The 18519-nt window shown below is 35.7% G+C and overlaps 1 protein-coding gene across 3 annotated transcripts; it reads left to right on the forward strand.

Moving 5' to 3' along the window:
- Positions 4091-10772, forward strand: LOC109722469 (zinc finger BED domain-containing protein RICESLEEPER 2-like). 3 transcript variants are annotated; one of them, XR_002219474.1, is made up of 5 exons: positions 4091-4199; positions 5416-7409; positions 7519-7595; positions 9781-9882; positions 10498-10772. XR_002219474.1 is itself a non-coding variant. In XM_020250538.1 (4 exons), exons 2-3 carry the CDS (start codon positions 5417-5419, stop codon positions 7593-7595), a joined length of 2070 nt encoding a protein of 689 aa, XP_020106127.1. In that variant the 5' UTR covers positions 4091-4199; position 5416; the 3' UTR covers positions 10498-10772. The 3 variants fall into 3 exon arrangements, 2 of the variants coding, with proteins under 2 accessions (XP_020106127.1, XP_020106128.1); XM_020250538.1 differs by lacking the exon at positions 9781-9882; XM_020250539.1 differs by lacking the exons at positions 4091-4199; positions 9781-9882 and adding an exon at positions 4321-4517.

Genomic DNA, 18519 nt, shown 5'->3' on the forward strand with positions numbered 1-18519 from the left:
ATTATCTTTAGGGTGAATATTATGAGATTTTCACGGAGCATAAGAGCCTCAAGTATCTGTTCACATAGAAAGAATTGAATCCGAAGCAACGGCAGTGGTTGGAATTGTTGAAAGACTACGATGTCACAATCTTGGACCATCCTGGGAAAGTTAATGTGGTAGCAGATGCTCTAAGTACAAAGTTTGCGAAAAATCTCGCAATGTTGATCAGTAGCGAAGGGTCGCAATGGAAAGAAATGCGACATTTCAATTTGGAGGTTGTTGCATTCGACGCCTCATTGAATCTCATGGCACTTATGCAACTGACCTTGTTGGAGAAAATTAAAGAGAAGAAACAGTAGATGAAAAGCTCCAAAGGGTGCAGTCTGATATTGAGGGTGGGCACACAAAAGATTTTATCATGGACTCCAAAAAGGTCTTGAGATTTCAAGGTTGGTTGTGTGGGCCTGGTGACTTGGAGATCCAAGGAGGAGATCCAGGGAGGAAATCTTGAAAGAAACACACCGATCTTTGTATACCATACATCCGGACGGCACCAAAATGTCTAAAGACTTGAAGACCTATTTTTGGTGGCTGGGTATGGAGGGTGATGCTGGGGGCTTTGTGGTTCAATGCCTAGTGTGCCAACAAGTTAAAGCAGAGTGTCAATTTCCAATAGAAAAATTACAAAGTCTGCCTATACCAGTTTGGAAGTAGGAGAATATTGCCATAGGCTTCATTGTGGGCTTGTTGCCGTTACAAGCGGGCCATGATGCGGTATGGGTGTATAAGCTATTCGTCATTGGATTTGCGGGAGTATCTAAGTTATGATGAGTGTTCAGTAAGTATGCTTGAGCGACAAGAGTAGACATTACAAAACAGCTCCATACCCTATGTGAAAGTGTTGTGGAGCATACAAGAGGAGTGAAAAGCTACTTAGGAGCTCGAGAACACCATGCAGGTGTTTTTCTCACTTATTCGGGCAGTCGATGTGTGGTATGAATTTTAGTTTTGCAGATGATACTCTTTTTAAGAAGTGAGGGATGTAATATATTGAACTTTGGCTAAATTGACGAAGTGTAGAAGAACTCACACTAGATATGATTAAAATAAGTTTTGCGGAGTTTAGACTGAGTTTGGATCGTATTAAAAGTAACTCAGATTGAAACAGACTTCAAAACTCTAAATTCAGTGTTCCATACCTATAAGAATGCTCGGCAGTGAATCAGGCACCTAGAAATGGTTTCAGAGGGTTCCTCGAAGTGCCCAGATCATTTAGATCCTTATCCAGAGAGTTAGATTTTTAGGAATTAGAGATTCAAACACCCGGATCACCTTGTAGGCGCTAGGGTATGAATTTGGACCCCATTTACGAACGCCAAGACAATTTTTGGACTCCTAAATTGAGAGCTTTGGTCATGCTGGAATTAAACATTCAGACGCTCAAAATCTCCTATGGGTGCTCGAAACAACTTTTAGGCCATCTACTGTGGGCTCTCTATACTACTTTCCGATGCTCAACCCAAGAGCACTTGTCGTGTGAGAAATCGAACTTTTCAACGCCCGAATGGAGAAGTGGGTGGAGCCAGAAGGCATCCAGAACAACTTTTGGGGAATAGTTACGTGTTTTAGGCACTGTACATCTTCTATTCGGATGCTCGAAAAGTCAGGCGGGCGCCCAAAACCTCATGTGAACAGTGAGTCTGGTTTGCTATAAATAGAGATTTTTGGGAGTTTAGTTGCTAATGTAGCAATCGTATAAAAGGATTTTTCACAATAATCCTAATCCCCACAGCCATCGTGCCCCTTGTCACTCTTTCTCTTACTTTCTCTCCTCCCTTTCTCTCGATCTAGAGGAGAACACAATCCACTATGGTTCCGGGCTTGGGATTGATCTCATTCAGAGCTAGGAAATGGTGGAGAGCTTTACAAGGAAGCTCTAGTAAGAAAAAGAAACCTTTCTCTCCATTGTTTTGGTTTGCAAAGAAGGAGAAAAAGGTGACTGAACATTTTAGGATTTGGTTTGAGGTTTTCCCAATAGAAATTTTTGGGGTTTTAAAACTGCTAGAACTATTTTTAGGGTTCTCTTGGGGTTTCAAGAGATCAAGTCCATCACCTTGGTAGAGAAGCTAGCAAAGGTAGGGAATATCACCGAAAAGGGTTTGATCTCTCATTAGTTCATTGTTTCTTGATTTTATTAGCATGTTAAAATAGCGAATATTGATTTAAATGTGATTTAGTTGCATACTAGGAAGAACTAAGGTTTTAACCCTTTTATATGAAAATGGAAAAAAATGATTAAGTGTGTGTAATGAGAATGTAAACATAGAATATAGGTTAACATGTGTGGCATCTAAACTTAGGTCAAAACCTAAGGTAAAACATAGAAATATATGAACTCTAGATTGAATGTGAACTAGAAAACACGTTTGTGTATAATGGGCGTGTGTAATAACGCTAGAAGTCATTGAACTTAGGGTGTCATGATGTGTTATGTTGCAGCCTTCCAAAAGTGTGTTTGGGAGTACCACTCACCCTCGACTCCCTCATGTACAATGGGGGGGCTGATCACGCTCGACTCTCACTAAGCACCAAATGTCGATCCTCTCGACTCTGCATGTGGTACTTGGAGGGATAATATCCCTGACTCCAAGTGCATACCAAATTGGAGAGTAGTACAATCTCCCTCGGCTCTCCATAAGTTATGTATGTCAACTAATTGGATAGTAGTGTGATTTTCCTCGGCTCTCGATGAGGTGTAGTGTGAGAGGGAACCATTCAAATAGATGGTTGGAGACATGAGGTATCGGGTAAACCTACAGCTAGTGGCATAGTAGTATTTTGAATATTTGAGGCATGATAGTTGTAAAATTCAATTATTACATTTCTTGTATAGAAATAATTGTTGTTATTACTACCTATCTTCTTATGCCTCCTTTGGATTGAGTGAGTGTACTATCTATAGTTCTCATCTCTTGTGATTTACCATTTTTCAGATTCTAGCATTGCCGGCGAGGTGCATGACTGTGGCAAGAGCGTCATGGAGCAACAGACTTAGAAAGAGCTTTAGGAGTACCCTTATATTTTTTGGATAGTCAAAGTGTTTTGTCATTTTGGAATCAAAATTTGTAAACTCTAAAGAAATTTAATTTTTGTGAAATGCATAATTAGTTGTAGACTTTAAATTGTTAAAATGAATGTTTCAATTAGTAGTTGTACCCTGATATTACTTCTATATACATATTGTGTATGATTGTATATGTTGATATATGATTCCGCTTTGTTCGGATAAGAAAGGCCTTGCTCGTCCGGCAAGTTTGTGTGCGTGTCCGAGCGGGCCCAACTAGCGATCTCACAGCGTGACAATCCAAAGAATAGAAGTAATTACATAGGAATATCTAATAACGAAAAAGTTGATAGCACCAAGTTTTTGGTGCTATTGGAAGCACCAAGCTAGACTCATATTTTATATCTATGTATAACATTTATATGTGCAAAATATAAATTTCTACTATTTGAGTTTGGGCCCAATCCAAAATTAACGAGGTCCTATTCTTTTGTAAATTTCAACCATTAGATCAAAGATCTAATAGATAGAATTTTAGGATTTTTTTTTTCACATAGAAGCTTTTAAGTCAAACCCTAACATTATAGTAAATTGTAATAAATTTTAAATTAATTAATTTGAGATTTAAATTTACGTCGTAAATAATTTGATCTGCAAATAAGGAAGCATGGCTTCGTAAACTAGCTGAGCTAATGAATCGAGCATAGGCTGGCTTATCAAAATGCGAGACGATCAGGAGTTAGACTTTTCCAACTCATCACAAGCACGAGTCAAACACGGACCGGTCCCTTAATACTTTCGAGTCGATCTTAAGCTGGTCTTAGCTCGCTCGTATTCGGCTCATCGACAGCTCTAGATGAAATAGAGGTTTTTAAAAAACAAAGAGGTAAAGTGCAAAGCCAAATATTTGCCAGGAGATTTTCTAAATTTTACACAAAAACATTATTTTGACAAAATTGTGTAATTTCACTAGTTGTCAGGGACCTCTCTGCAATGTTTCCTACCAACGTAGTAGTCGTAATAGGGTTAGATGGATCCGTGTGCGGATCTGATAAAGAGCGGATCGGGTTGCGGGTGCTACGATCGCCCCTCCTCCGCCGCCGCCTCCGCCGCTCGCCGGAGCTCCGCCGCTCGCCGGAGATCGTATACCCAGGTGAGTCCCCGCCACCGCCACCGCCACCACCACCACCACCACCGCGCACTCCGATTCCCCCCTTCTTCTCCTCCTCCTCATCCCCATTTCGAATCAACTGTTAAAACCCTAATTCGATCACTCTTTAATTCCCCTCGTTCGTGGATCTTTTGTAGTACGCATCTGTAAATTTGACTTACGTTTGCATAATTTTCCCTAGAATTGACCCGTAATGCAGGATAGGTTGCATCTTCTCTACTGGAAAATACTCACAGTTTGATTTATTATCCGTTTCTCGCCCCTTTTGATCAGCATGATATTATTACAATCCAGAGACTGGTAGTTACTTGGCCCCGTTTGGAATCTTTCGATGCATAAACATTTTGCTCGGCGCATCTCTTTTTTCATTTAAAGACGTTTGTATTTGGTCGGCGAGGAGTATGATTGAATGTATAGAAATAATGCATACTATATTCGGTATTCAAATAATTTTCTCAGAATAAGATAAATCGTGTTGCATGTGAAATGCGCTATCCTACCTAATCACGGATGCCGAGACTTCTAAGGAGTTAAATCAAACTCCTAACTTGCAACTGTAATTGGATAGTTTATGTTTTTCACTAAGGCCTTGTTTGGATGCATGAATATTTTGTTCAGTATATTTTTTTGGTTTACTTAAAAAATTTGTATATTTGGACGATGAAAAGTGTGATAAATATTTAGAATGAAATCTTAAATTCGGCCTCATAGGTGAAATATGCTGTTCTACCAAATTATGGATAGTAAGATTTTTTTAATAAGTAAAAAAATTAAATTTCCTACTTGCAATCATACAAAAAAATTCTTATACCGTATACGTTACCCTTGAATAACTTATTCCGACATCCACACAAGGCCTTATAATACACCCATGAACTTACTGCTACAGCGGAAACTGAAGCTCCTTTTCGGGGGTCTGACGATTACATCAGTTTCTTAACCACTGTAAAAGCTCTGGGCTTTTATGTTTTCAAATGCTTTACTGCTTTTTTTTGAAGCAGAGAAGCTGGTTTGTAAGCTCCTTTTTGAAGTAAAGAATGGTTTCTTTCTTCTTCTTCTTCACTTCGGTAATCAGGATATCTCTTTTCGTTCATAATGCAAGCTGTTTCGGTTCTTTAGTGGTGGTTTTGAATTTTGATCTTCCTAAACTATTAGATACTTATGAACCTTTTGAGTTATCTTTCCTTTCATTTTTCAGAATGTCAGAACCGCCAATAGCAGCTGCAGACGTGGCCGCTGGCACCACTACTGCAGTGGTACAGCCGCTGGCAGCTCACAACCCGCGAGCAAGAAAGCTCCGATCTTTGGTGTGGAACGACTTCACAAAGGAGCGCCGGGCTGATGGCAGCTTTGTTGCCATCTGCAACCACTGCAAGAAGCAACTAACAGCGAGCAGCCGCAGCGGCACCACTCACCTCAAGAACCACCTGGGCATCTGCCTCTCCACCAAGCGCACGCTCAAGCGCAAGAAGCTTGTCGTCCGCCGTCTCGTCCTCAAGTCCGTTGATGCCAAATCCGATGCTGGGCCTGCCGCCGCCGACTCCCACTTTGATCAAGAAGTTAGTCGCCATGATCTTGCTCGCATGGTCGTTCAACATGGCTACCCTTTCTCCATCGTCAATGATGCCGGATTTAGAATGTTTGTTAAAAACCTCCAACCACAGTTCAAGATATTGTCCTACGATGAGGTGAAGGCCGATTGCATGAGAATATATGAAATTGCAAGAATCAGGTTGCATGAGGTGCTTAACAAAATTCCCTGCCGGGTGAGCCTCTCGATTGATACGTGGCAATCCAACAGGGGGGAAGAATTCTTGTGCCTGACATGCCATTACATTGATGATGAGTGGAAGGTTAAGAAGAAGATTCTCAACTTCCTACACATCGATGCTCCCTCTATGACGTCAGAAGAGATTGGCAGAATGGTTCTGGAGAAGTTGCACGAGTGGGGCATCAATAAGAAGTTGGCGAGCATCGTATTGGATAACTGTAGTAATGGTGAAGCGGTTGGTAAAGAGCTTCTTGGATCACTTCGGACAACAGGCTTCCTCCTTTTGAATGGGGATCTGTTGCAAGCCCATGTTTGTGCACATATGTTGAATCTCATGGTACAGGATAGCTTAGAAATGGCATCCGAAATAGTTAACAATGTCCGGGCGACCATGCATTATGTGAAGTCTTCAGAAGAAACATTTGCTAAATTTCAGAAGGCAGCGAAACAGCAGAAGCCACTAGTGCTTGACTCTCCAAATAATTGGGCTTCCATATACTTAATGCTCGACTCTGCGTGCCAATATGAAGCTGCATTCTTGCAGTTGGCAGAATGGGATGCGGAGTACCCAGGCTTTCTGGCATCGAAGGATTGGGCTGATGTCAAAGCCCTAACGGAGATTCTCGAAGTTCTTTACCACACTATGGAGAAATTCCCAGCAGTAGAAAAGCCGACTAGTAATCTTTATTTCAATGAGATTTGTGGTATCCATTTGCTTCTGAAAACATGGCGCACCAGTTCGTCTCCTGTTGTTGCGTCGGTCGCTTCGCAGATGCTCAAGAAGTTTGAACAGTATTGGGACTCCACCGGAATGGTGATGGCATTTGCATCTATATTAGATCCTCGCTACAAGATGAAGTCGGTTGAGTACTTCTTTAAGCTTATTTATAATGAGCAATATGAAGTCAAGACAAAGATCGAGAGTGTTCATAAAAGTTTTAACAGCCTATACAATGAATATGCTGTTAGATTAGCCAGCTCGTCAAAAAATCAAGCCTTCCTCTGCTATGTCGGGAACAGTAGTGGTTGCACCATGAGTTCTAATTATGAAAATGGGGGAGAATCGAAGACCATTTCTAGCATTACTCTTTCTGATGCTCAACGTGGGCTGGATCAGTACCTTCAGGAAACATCGTCTGGGCAACCGATGAAATCTGATTTGGATATGTATTTGGAGGAAGCCGTGTACCGCCCAAAAGAAGGCCTTCCAGATAATTTTGATATTTTGGGATGGTGGAAATCCTTTGCCGCAAAATATCCAGTCCTTTCTTTGATGGCCCGTGATATTTTGGCGATTCCTGTGTCAATTTTACCATTGGATAGTGAAGCTACAACTCTCAACGACTATTTCAGTGCCATGGACCCTGTGACCATAGAGGGCTTGGTATGTGCACAAGATTGGCTGCGAGAGGAAATTGAAGGTATGGATATGTTTTGCAATTGCTTCTATTCTTTTTGTTCAAATTTGTAGTTTTGTTGCCGATAGTACCTACCTCGTATCTAACATCAGTAGCTGTTGGATTTCTACAGCTACTCACGTGGATGGTAATGCTGATCAGAGTATGGTACCTTCAAATGGAAATGAATATTCTTCATCACCAAAATAGGTAAATTACTTATATAAAACTTCCTAGTTGTTTCAGATTGCGCTGTTACTTTGATTTTGCTGTTTCTATTGGTTCCATATGCTGCTGAATAGTCAATCACTACCTGTACTTATTTTTTGGTTATGCTGACAGTAATTGTAGTATTTTCTATATTTTCAACTGTTGTTAGATGCAAACCTAATGTGTGGCACACATATTGTATTACAATTTCTTTTCTTGTATTTGAAATGGTATATCACATAGTTGAAAAAGAAACATGAAATGTTATCAAATATTAGTGTTCGGATATATTAGTGTTCTCCGACTCGATAGTTTTTGATATGGATTCTCGTGACATTATAAATTTCTTACTCCTTTACTGTGTTGAGTTCAACTTGAGAAATATAGCAGGCATGTTCTCTCATGATGAAATTCCTTTTCTGAAGATCATTAGACTGTTAATGCCCTACAAAACAAGCAATAGGAAGACATGCTTTGTCAACCTGAGGAGCAAGTCTGAAAATTATTTTACCTTGACCAACATAGTATTGTACGTAATTATAATTTTTCATCTAATAGCCAAATACGTACGACATATTCGATAATGTGCCACAATAGAGAGTCAAATACATGCTGCTACGAATTTTAAAGTCGAAAACAAGAATAGCAAAATTCTTGTGGATGAAGCCCCATAATGACCTACACATGAATGTGGCTCTTGAACTCAAGGCCGAGCGACGACAGCATTGTACAAATTTGAAAGATAACGATATGTACTCATATATTATTGCAATAATATCTGTACCTTCTTGTTAGAGCTAAGAATTATGCACAAGGGTATGAGATGTTAATTTGATTTGTTCTCCATACCTATAGATGTCAACTCTTGATAGTGTAGGATATGGTATGGCCGCGGTTACAATCATATGAAATGAGCATAACAATTTCCACTTTGGTTTGAGATTTTTCCGCTGTCAATTATCATATGTTACTACACTCTGAAGTTTATCTTTGGTATTTTGTACCTGGTTAGAGCTGGGTCCATTCAAGATGTGATAATCTGTATTGTATAGGTACAGTTTCCCCATTGAACCTAACTAACTTGCATTTGCACCTAAGTAGAAAATATCATTGTAATCACTATGTGCCTGTCAATTTCCTGTGCTCTTTTTGATTATAAGAGGTGTAAATAACTTCCCTAAATCATCATTATTTTGGTGAAAACATCCCTTCTTGCAACTCTTTGAGTGTCTCTATTTCGTATGCTTTCAAGCGTGTGTAACCATTTAAGGCTTGCCTTCCTCTTATAACAGGTCCTTCGTAGCCAAATAATCTTTGATTTTTTCAACATTATGAAGCCTCCGATGTAGAGATTTTCAACCATTAGATGATTGAAAACGTTGTAGAAGCAATATCCTTTATCATAGCCAATTAATTGAATAAACCACCTAAAATCTATGGATATTTCCTGACAATTCTATTGGCTTACTATCTTTGATGTAATTTCTGGCTTTTTATTTGTTCATAAATGTCTCTCACAAGTGATCACATTTTCGGGGAAAAGAAAAGAGAAAATACGGTTGTCCTGATTATATTGAAATTATTACATGAACCTTGTCATTTATATGCAGTTCTATTAGCTCCTCATAATGAATGTCAAGATTCTTATTCACTTTATCCAACCTCAATTAAAGGGTCATAATACCGTTTCTCGCTGTTGTTCTAGTACAAGTCCTTCAGGCCTTGTCTCTCTATTGTAGGAGATCTATAAATAATTCAATGTTGTCTCTGACTTGCTTCTTGGTACTGTTTCTTGTCATTTATATTATGCCTATTATGCCAGTTCAACAACATTCTTTATGTCAAATAAACTTTGCTTCAAACTTATTTCTGTCCATTCAACTCTCTTTTTACATTAGAAAGATGAACCGAGTTAACATTTAACATAAGCAATCACCAATTGTATGTTTTTATCATTAAGTAGCAAGCTAATAGCTTTTATTGTCTTTTGTTGCTAATTTTGCTAACTATGCTTTCTTGTACTTCAGTTTTCTACCTACTTCTTCTTCAAACCACAGATTAGAAGATTATTCTCTAGAATTCTATACATAATAGTGCTGACTGATCTTTCTTTAGTTACAAAAAAAGAGTTGATATTAGGCGATTACCTGAAGTATGAGACTAAATTTTTGAATTTGCTTCTCAGGAAATCTGATCGAGGTTTATTGCCATTTTCTATTAATCAGTATTTGTCCCCATATATCCTTCATAGACTAGGGCTGAGTCTGAAAAAACCGTTCTCGGTAAAGTAAGTAATGCCTCAAATTTTCATCATTATATGATTTGGACTTCCTTTTTTTTTAAACCCATCATTAAGGCCTAATTTTTTTTTTTTTTTTTTTTTCCTTGTTTTTGTCCTCCAAATTTTTTGTGATTGATTGCGTCGGTGGATGAGCTGCTCTATTTTTGTCTTTGTTGGTTAGCTTGTGATGCACCCTACTTGGAGGTGGAATAGTGAATTCTTCAAAAATTTCAAAAAAAGCGAGACGGAAAAGAAAGTTAATGCTAAGATGATGGTTTTGTTTAATAAACAACAATTATTATTAACAAGATGGCACTGATCCCAAACAAGGCCTAAGCTTTTTATAAGATGACAAAATTTTGCCTTACTTCGAACCTCCCTTCCAACAAATGCCCAGGAGAAAATTATACCCTTAATCGGCTTCATACTTTCTAATCGTGTTTTTAATCGAAAAGCGTAACCAGATCCACCCCAAGAAGCCTTTTATAGCTACAAATAAATGCCTGATATTTTGTAATCTGATCATTTACCTCCTAATGTTACTGCATAGATGCGCCCTTTTTTATTTGAGCAAAATGTTCCTATAAGAATGACTAAATGCATCCATTTTCTTTTTTGCAGTGATCAGCATGAGATGGAACAAGTGTATTTCTAATTTTTTTACTCTCCTAGTACTCTGTCTTGTAAATTACATTTTTTCTTTCTTTCTTTTTTCTTTTCTTTTCTTTCCTTTTTTTTTTTTTTTTTCCCCAAGAACAAATACGTATGTAAAATCATGTGTCAAGTGTAATTTGGTATTCTTCTGGAATTACCTGCTTGGACAATGTGGAATATATTGATTGAAACTGCTACATGTGGATAACAAGTGGTGTGAGGCAACAAGAAGCTAAAATGAATATCTGAGTCTTTACAGTGGAAGTTCTATTTTGATGCTTCCACTTTTGCTGCAGTAATTTGAGGAATTTTAACTTTTTTTTTTTTTATAAAAAAAATAGCACTACTCTAGAAATGCTTCAGCAAACAGAATAAGAGCTATAATTGCTGTTTGTTGAGTTGCCTGAGGAATGAAAAGTTGCTTAAAATTGTAGTTAACTTGTAATTTAATTGAATAATTTTGCATTCATGGTAGAGTTTCAAATCTCTGACCTTTTAATCAGTAATCCAGAATACTAACCAAGTGTGCTAAACAGTGGTGGCGACAATGCTATATTTTCTATTATTGATATATTTCTTCAAAAGTAAGTCACTCAACGAGCCCGCCAACATGAATTTTAAATGAAGGGAATTTGTTAGAAGTTGTAATCCAAACTTTCTTATCTTTAAAGAGTTTGAATTGGAGGTTACCTCTTTTGTAAGTTCAGAATATGATTTAGTTAACATCAAATTATCTAGTTTTAAATCATGTTGGTTGGTGAACGGGTGCATCGGATGGAATAATTTTTCATAAATTAATTTCTTTCTCATCTATTTTGAGATCAATTCTTAGCTATTAAGAGCACAGCGCCACGAGTTAGACCTTGTTTGGATGCATGAATATATTATTAGATTAGATATGCTTATTTATTTGGTTGACGCGAAGTGTAATCTGATGTTTAGAACGGTATTCCATATTCTAACTCCAAACCATTTTTTGGAATAAAATAAAAGGAAAACTTTAAATACCATCCTTGTGGTTTCACACTTTCTCACTTTAGTACCTTGTGGTTTAAAGTGTATCAATTTATTACCTTGTAGTTTTATTTTTATCTTTTTATTATCGATTTTATTAATTTTTTTGTTAAATACAAAGTTAAACTAAAGGGTATTAAAGTGAATATTCAATAAACCTAGGTGGGGTATCTGAAGTTTTTGTATATAATTTAACGAAATATTAACGAAGAGGCTGACGTCGAGATAAAAATGAAACCACAGGACACTAATTTGATACACTTTAACCATATAGTACTAAAGTGAGAAAGTGCGGAAACCACAGGGGTGGTATTTGAAGTTTATCCTAAAATAAACTATCTCACTGTCGGCTGTTGGCGTATGTTATCTTACCAACTTAATAATGACACGATCTTTTGAGAAATTACTTTCAATCAAACAAAAAAATTCTTTTACTTAATAAACTATTATTTTAATAATTTATTCTTACATTCAAATAAATAATCACACAGTTGAAATATGTTATCCTACCAACTTAGTAATGACAAGGTTTTTTGAGAAATTGCTTTCAATCAAAACAAAAAAACTAAAGAAGTTATTATTTGATAACTTATTCTGAAGTTCGAGCGTAGCTGTCAAACAGACTGGGTGTCTGCGGATTGGCCTGGCCTAGCACTGTTGCGAGCCATGCTAGGTTGTGCTGCGCCAACACATGGCTCAGCACGGCACAACCCGCTCATGAGGTGTCGGTCATTCTGGCCGAACCTTGCTGGCTTGCATCCTGGTACGATATGGCTGCAAGCATAGATGCTGGCCTTGCTTAAGAGGCTAGACCAGCTCGTCCATATTTTATATATTTTTTTTATAATTTATAATTTTTATAAATATGACCAAATTATTTAAAAAATATTAAAAAATTATAAAATATTAATTTTAAAGATTTTATTCCCTTTCTCCAGTAAGAAAAATTATATATAAAAAATAAAGTTTCAACTTTTGGACACCATGAATGATAAGAAAAAAAATACAAATATTTGGGTATTTTATTCTTTCCATTTGTTTCTAAATTTTAAATAATTTTTAAAATATCTAAAAAAATGAAAATATAAAATGAGCAGGCATGAGATCTGTCTGTGCTTGTACTTGCCTCTAACTTAATTTTACTCATGTGGAAGAAAATTAACTTATTCAAATTGATATTTCTTCAATATTAATTCTCCCATTTAAAAAATTTTAATTATATTTGCGATACTGTTAGAATTCATAGGCTCAAAAATGAGCTCTCATGACTGCTTTTGAAATCAAGATTTTATTTATTTATTTTTTTTTTTGGAGGAAGTACAGAGGCAACGAATGTCCTGTTAAAAGCGGACACAAAAGCGACAGAGATGGACAAAACACAAAGGTAGTACTGCTGAACAAAACAAGGATAAAGAAAAGAGTCGAAAAGAAAAGAGTCGAAGGCGACATTCAATAACGGGTCAGTTAGAACCATCAGGCTTGTAACACAGCTCGCCACAGATTGATGAGGCTCAGAACTGTTCGTATAGTTTCGTCAACACCGGTGGAGCGGGCATCGAAGATGCGCCTATTTCGCTCCTTCCACAGTTCCCAACATGCCGCTGCAAAACAGAGATCGAACACCTTCTTGTGCCGCCTACTCACAGATCTTCTTGCTTGGTTCCATCGAGCAGTCAAATTCTCTGATAAAGTAGCAGTCAGTTGAGGTTTGATCGGGATATTGTGGAGCAGTCAGTTGAGGATTGATCGGAATATTTAGATAGCTAACAATTAAACCCTAAATTCTTTATAAATATACGACGTTCAATGTATCTAATATTTCTCCCACATATCGCACTTCTGCATATTGTTTTGATGATAATTCAACTTAAGGATATGGCTAATTTGGGACTGATGGAATCAAACTTCCTATTTTCCTAATCCAATTTTAGCAATCCGACGATGAATCATGCCGAGGATAAGATTAATTGGAGATAATGGTAAAGAATGGAGAAAGAATGAGGTAGCCGGAGGAAGAAGAAGACTGTAAGAGGGACTAGAGAAGAATGGGGGAAGAAGAAGAGAGGAGTTGGAGGAATCAATAATTACTTGACAAATATGCAAAATGCTAATTTTTGGGAATTAAAATGCCAAAAAAGAAATATTATAGAGGACTGTTTGTGGGTCGCTATCTCTGCAGGTTGGGCTATTCAGTGGATCCAGGCCCGAACACTTGCCTCCAATGGAAGAACCAAGATGTTCAAACTAGTGGCTCAGATTCTCCAACAAATTGATCCTTTATACCTCCTAGTTCACTCGGTCACCTTGTGACTCGTCAGTCTAAATCTTTTTCTGTTCCTCGTCAACCCTAATATCCTTCTCCATCGCCTCTCTACTGCTACTAGCATTGTTGCACAAATCTCTCTATGAACTATCTGGTCATGTTAATTCATTCTCGGGTTTGTGATGCATTAACAATGTGCTTCTACCTTTGCTTCGCCTTAATATTGATATCTGTTAGTTAATCTGACCCAATTTTGATATATAAAATAAAATGGATAACTACCCTGATATGTTTCCTTACAATAAAAATTTCGCATTAAATGCTTCTAATTTGCTTTCCTCCAATAACTCAATACTATTTGTAACAAAAAAACATTCATATATATTTGTTTTCTTTTTTTATAACAAAGAAAGAAATAAAAATATTCATCTTACATGTGTGTATATATAATAAATGCACTTATGAAGCATACATATAGTGTTCAAAATACGAAAACATTCATTTTATATGTTCAATTCACACTTTTTTTTTGAGAGAGAGAAAGGTAGCATGCTATCCTCTTTACCCATTTTATTTAGAAATTAATTTAATTGGAAATGTGATTCAAATATGCGACCTATTTAATTCACACAAACAATATTTATTTTAGCTAATGTCTTAATTACTTTTCTATGGAAAAAGTGTAAAAAGTTTGTTGTGTTGTTGGTGCTAATCATTAATTTTCTTCGCCTTTTTCATACTCTTATATCTTTTAGATGTGCCGGAATATTAAAACCAAAAATTTTAACTAGCTTAATCAGAAGTGGTGACAACATTAAAGATCCTAATTAATCAAAGATCTTTATTGCTTTAAGAAACATAATTCTTGCCTCGTGACGGGAGGTCAAGTTGGACTGAGTCACGTTTGAAATGACGGGAGACTGAGTTGAATCGAGTCTTATACGAATAGCAAGAGGCTAGGTTGTACCAGTCTTGAGCTGTTAGAGAATGCAGTTAATTCACTTAAAGTATACAGACTACTGTTCATAAGTCTTGATTGTGAGACCTACCGTAACTTGTTCGAGACACTACAGTAAGATATGTGTTTAAGTTTTGTAGGTGAAACATGTTGTAGGGGGGAAGATATAATACACTGGATCTTTGTAAATAGGCAAATTTGCAGTATTGGGGTATTTGGCCTTGCTTTTAAAAAGCACTTTTTGGCTGAAAAGCGATTTTCGGCTCAATAGAGCATCTGGCAACTTATTTTTAAAATCTGATTCTGCTTTTTAGAATCAGAAAACTGATTTTGAAGGCCTTAGAATCAGAAGCAGAAAAAAGCTGCTTCTTGAAATCTGATTCTAATTTTGGATTTAAACTTCAAATTTTTATTTTAATTTTAATTTCAATATTTAAATTTAAATTTAATTTTAAATTTTAATTTTCAGATTCATTTTAAACTTTTTAAAATTTAAAAGCTACGCCTGCCGAGCAAGATGGAGGAAGGCCGTGGAACTGAAACCACCTCTCTTGCCCTTACTTCTCTTTCAACGTCTATTAGAGTACCATACCTCTTCAGTCTTATATCTATTAAATTACATATAGTGATCACAGAAAAGTTCGACCTGTTTGTTGTTAGGAATATCTCGAGTCCCGATAAGGGATGGAATAATTTTAACTTTTAAATTTTAAAATTTGAAAATAGATTTCAAACTTCAAATTTTAAATTTTAATTTTAAATTTTAATTTTAAATTTCAAATCTAAAATTTTAGATTTTAAAATTTAAAATTTCAAATTTCAATGACAATTTAGATTTTAAAATTGAAATGTAAAAATTTAAAATTTTTAAATTATAAATTATAAATTATAATTTTCAAATGATAAATTTCAAATTTTTAAAATTTAAAATTTAAAATTTTAATTATTAAAATTTTTAATTTTTAATTTTAAATATTCAAATTTTTAATTTTAAATAATCAAATTTTTAATTTTAAATTTTAAATATTCAAATTTTAAATTTTGAATTTTAAATTTCATAATTATTTTAAATTTTAATTTTTAAATTTAAAGTTTAAATATATTTTTAAATATTAATATTTAATATATTATATTTTATAATTATTTATATTTTTAAATTTAAATTTTAAATTTTAAATTTTAAATTCTAAATTTAAATTTTGAAATTTTAATTTTAATTTATATTTTTATATATTAAAATTTTATATTTTAAAATTCATAATTATATATATTTTAGAAAAAATTCCACCATTTTGGGCTCCCTTATCCTAAAAATGTATCAATTTCTAAATTTTAAATTCACATAATATTTTAAATTCAATCTAGAATTTAAATTTCAAATTTTAAAATTTAATTTTAATTTTATTTAATTAAATTTAAATATAAAATTTATAATTAATAATAATTAATAATAAAATAAAAAATTAATTAACAAAAAATAAGTATAAATAATATATTATAATTAATAAAACTATAATAATAATAATAGATAATATATATAAATAATAAATAATAATTATTATAAATAATAATAATTAATTAATTAATTAGTATTAATTAAACTAATAAATTAAATTATAAAATAAATAAACAAAGTAATATTAATAATTACTAATAATAATTATAATAATTATAAATACATATTATAATAAGTTAACTTCAATTATTTAAGTGTAGTATCCTTTATAATATATTATATTATATATATTAATATATATATATATATTATATTATACTATATATATATATAGTATATATACGAGCTAGAATAGACTTGTAAAAGTATCCTGGGATATAACTTGTGTGTTTTTTACCTTGGAGGAGAGAGGATTGAGAATGATGTGTGGTTGTGTAGTGGTGTAGGTGGACATAGTTTTAACTCCAAGGCTATTAATAATCAAAAAGTAGATCCAATTGCTTAAAAACCTAATACACCATAAATAGTGAACTTGTAAATAGTACCTATAATCCCAGCTCAACTCTCTCTCTTCTCTGTCAAGGTCTCTCACTCTCTCTTCTCTCCTCCGTCCTCTCTCTCTCTCTCTATAAATATAATATAATATATATATATATATATTAATATATAATACTATATATATGATTCCACCGTCCCAATCATGCAAACATCTTATCCATTAGAGTGCAACCTACGCCTCCTACCACTTAAATTTCCCTCCCTCTATTTTCTCTGGACGCTGTACGCAACTAGGAGGAGAACCGTTGGAGCTCGTGTGTCGGCCGACAGTCGCGCCGCGTACTGTATGACGCATTGTTTCGTTTCGTAACCGTGCAGAGGCCGGGCGAGGTGCGTTTACGCCGTTTCGACGTCGGGCCGGATCTGGGTTTGCGTATGAAGGTGTTGTATCATCGAATTCTACTCCTATAGCCGCCTTGTTAGTCAAATATTATAGTTGGATATTGCGTTGGTACTGTTTCAGTCCATATTCACTGTTTATCGCATTGTTCTAGGACTTTTATTGAATTGGGAGTCATGTTACTGTTTGTTACATTATACATCGTTGGCTTGATAAAACATAGCAGAAAACCAGCGTTCGCGGACCGCTGGCATATGTTACAACCTACCTGATTTAGCCCTGGGGCCGTTTATTTTTTATAGCTGTTGGCAGTAACTCTCCATAGTGAGTATACCAGTTAAGTAGATTTCAGTTACGCTTGTACTGGGATGCCGGAGCGCGATCTTTCCACAGTAGTGTTTACATAATTTCCAGCGGATTGTGGTGCCGTGTGGTTGACGGCGGACCAGGATTTGATCCGTTGATATCAGATTGTGCCGCAGGCACGTACTAGTGGTTTGGTAGTACTGGTTAGACCTGTTTTCTTGACTTTAGCCTGGGAGCCTGATTGAGCTCGACAGAGAATACGCTTGGCATACTCGTTGGGTCGCCCCACGGAGTGCCGTCCGGAGTCCTGCTTATGTACTTTCCTGTGTCTGTATGTCCCACTTGACCTAGTTTGCTATCGACCGGATTTTTGCCGTGGAGGCTAGCGTGGTCCTTAGACAGCGGGACGGTCTTTCACAGTCCCCGGGTATCGGTTATCACAGTCCCTTGAATAGATTGGTCAGCATTAATATCTTTACACAATATATTAGTAGAGGATGATAGTGTATTGATATTTACTGTAGATGTTTCCAACTTTCCTACATCCCCAGCTCCTTCTGTAGACTTAGTGGTGGACCGAATGATTGGTTGACAGTACGGCACCTCACTGAGGACTACCGTTTTTACAGTAGTTCTTCTACCCCAGTTGTTACCCTGTTTTTGCAGAGCCTCGCGGCGCGCTCTTTATAGGCAATCTGACTAAGGCGTCGCAATCTTAGACCCCTACCCATATTGCTGAGAAGAGGATCCACCAATTGCAGATAGTTCAGGTTTCTTTTGTGATCATGTACATACAGTTGTCTATAACTGGTGGAGCACGATCCTTTGTATATCGTTTTTTATGTATGATGAAGACTTGTTTTTATCTACATGTTTGGTTTCTTTTACAGCTTTATACTACGTTGAGTATTGTATATTTTTTCGTACCGATACTTAAATAGAGGAAAAATTACTTGTATCGCGGATTTGTCGACCTGTGCCCAGGAAATTGGTGTAATCCGGGGCAACAATAGCATTAAATAATATTTTAAATAATTAATTAAATTAATAATTATAAATCTTATAATTAAAATTAACCGGAGAACTACCGTCTC

The sequence above is a fragment of the Ananas comosus genome, linkage group 16, assembly GCF_001540865.1.
Source record: "Ananas comosus cultivar F153 linkage group 16, ASM154086v1, whole genome shotgun sequence".
Lineage (NCBI taxonomy): Eukaryota > Viridiplantae > Streptophyta > Magnoliopsida > Poales > Bromeliaceae > Ananas > Ananas comosus.

Excerpts from the sequence above, each read along its gene's own strand:
- LOC109722469 (XM_020250538.1), top strand. The coding sequence starts at position 5,417 with ATGTCAGAACCGCCAATAGCAGCTGCAGACGTGGCCGCTGGCACCACT. Across the intron at positions 7,410-7,518 it reads GCTGCGAGAGGAAATTGAAG|CTACTCACGTGGATGGTAAT; the intron begins GTATGGATATGT and ends GGATTTCTACAG.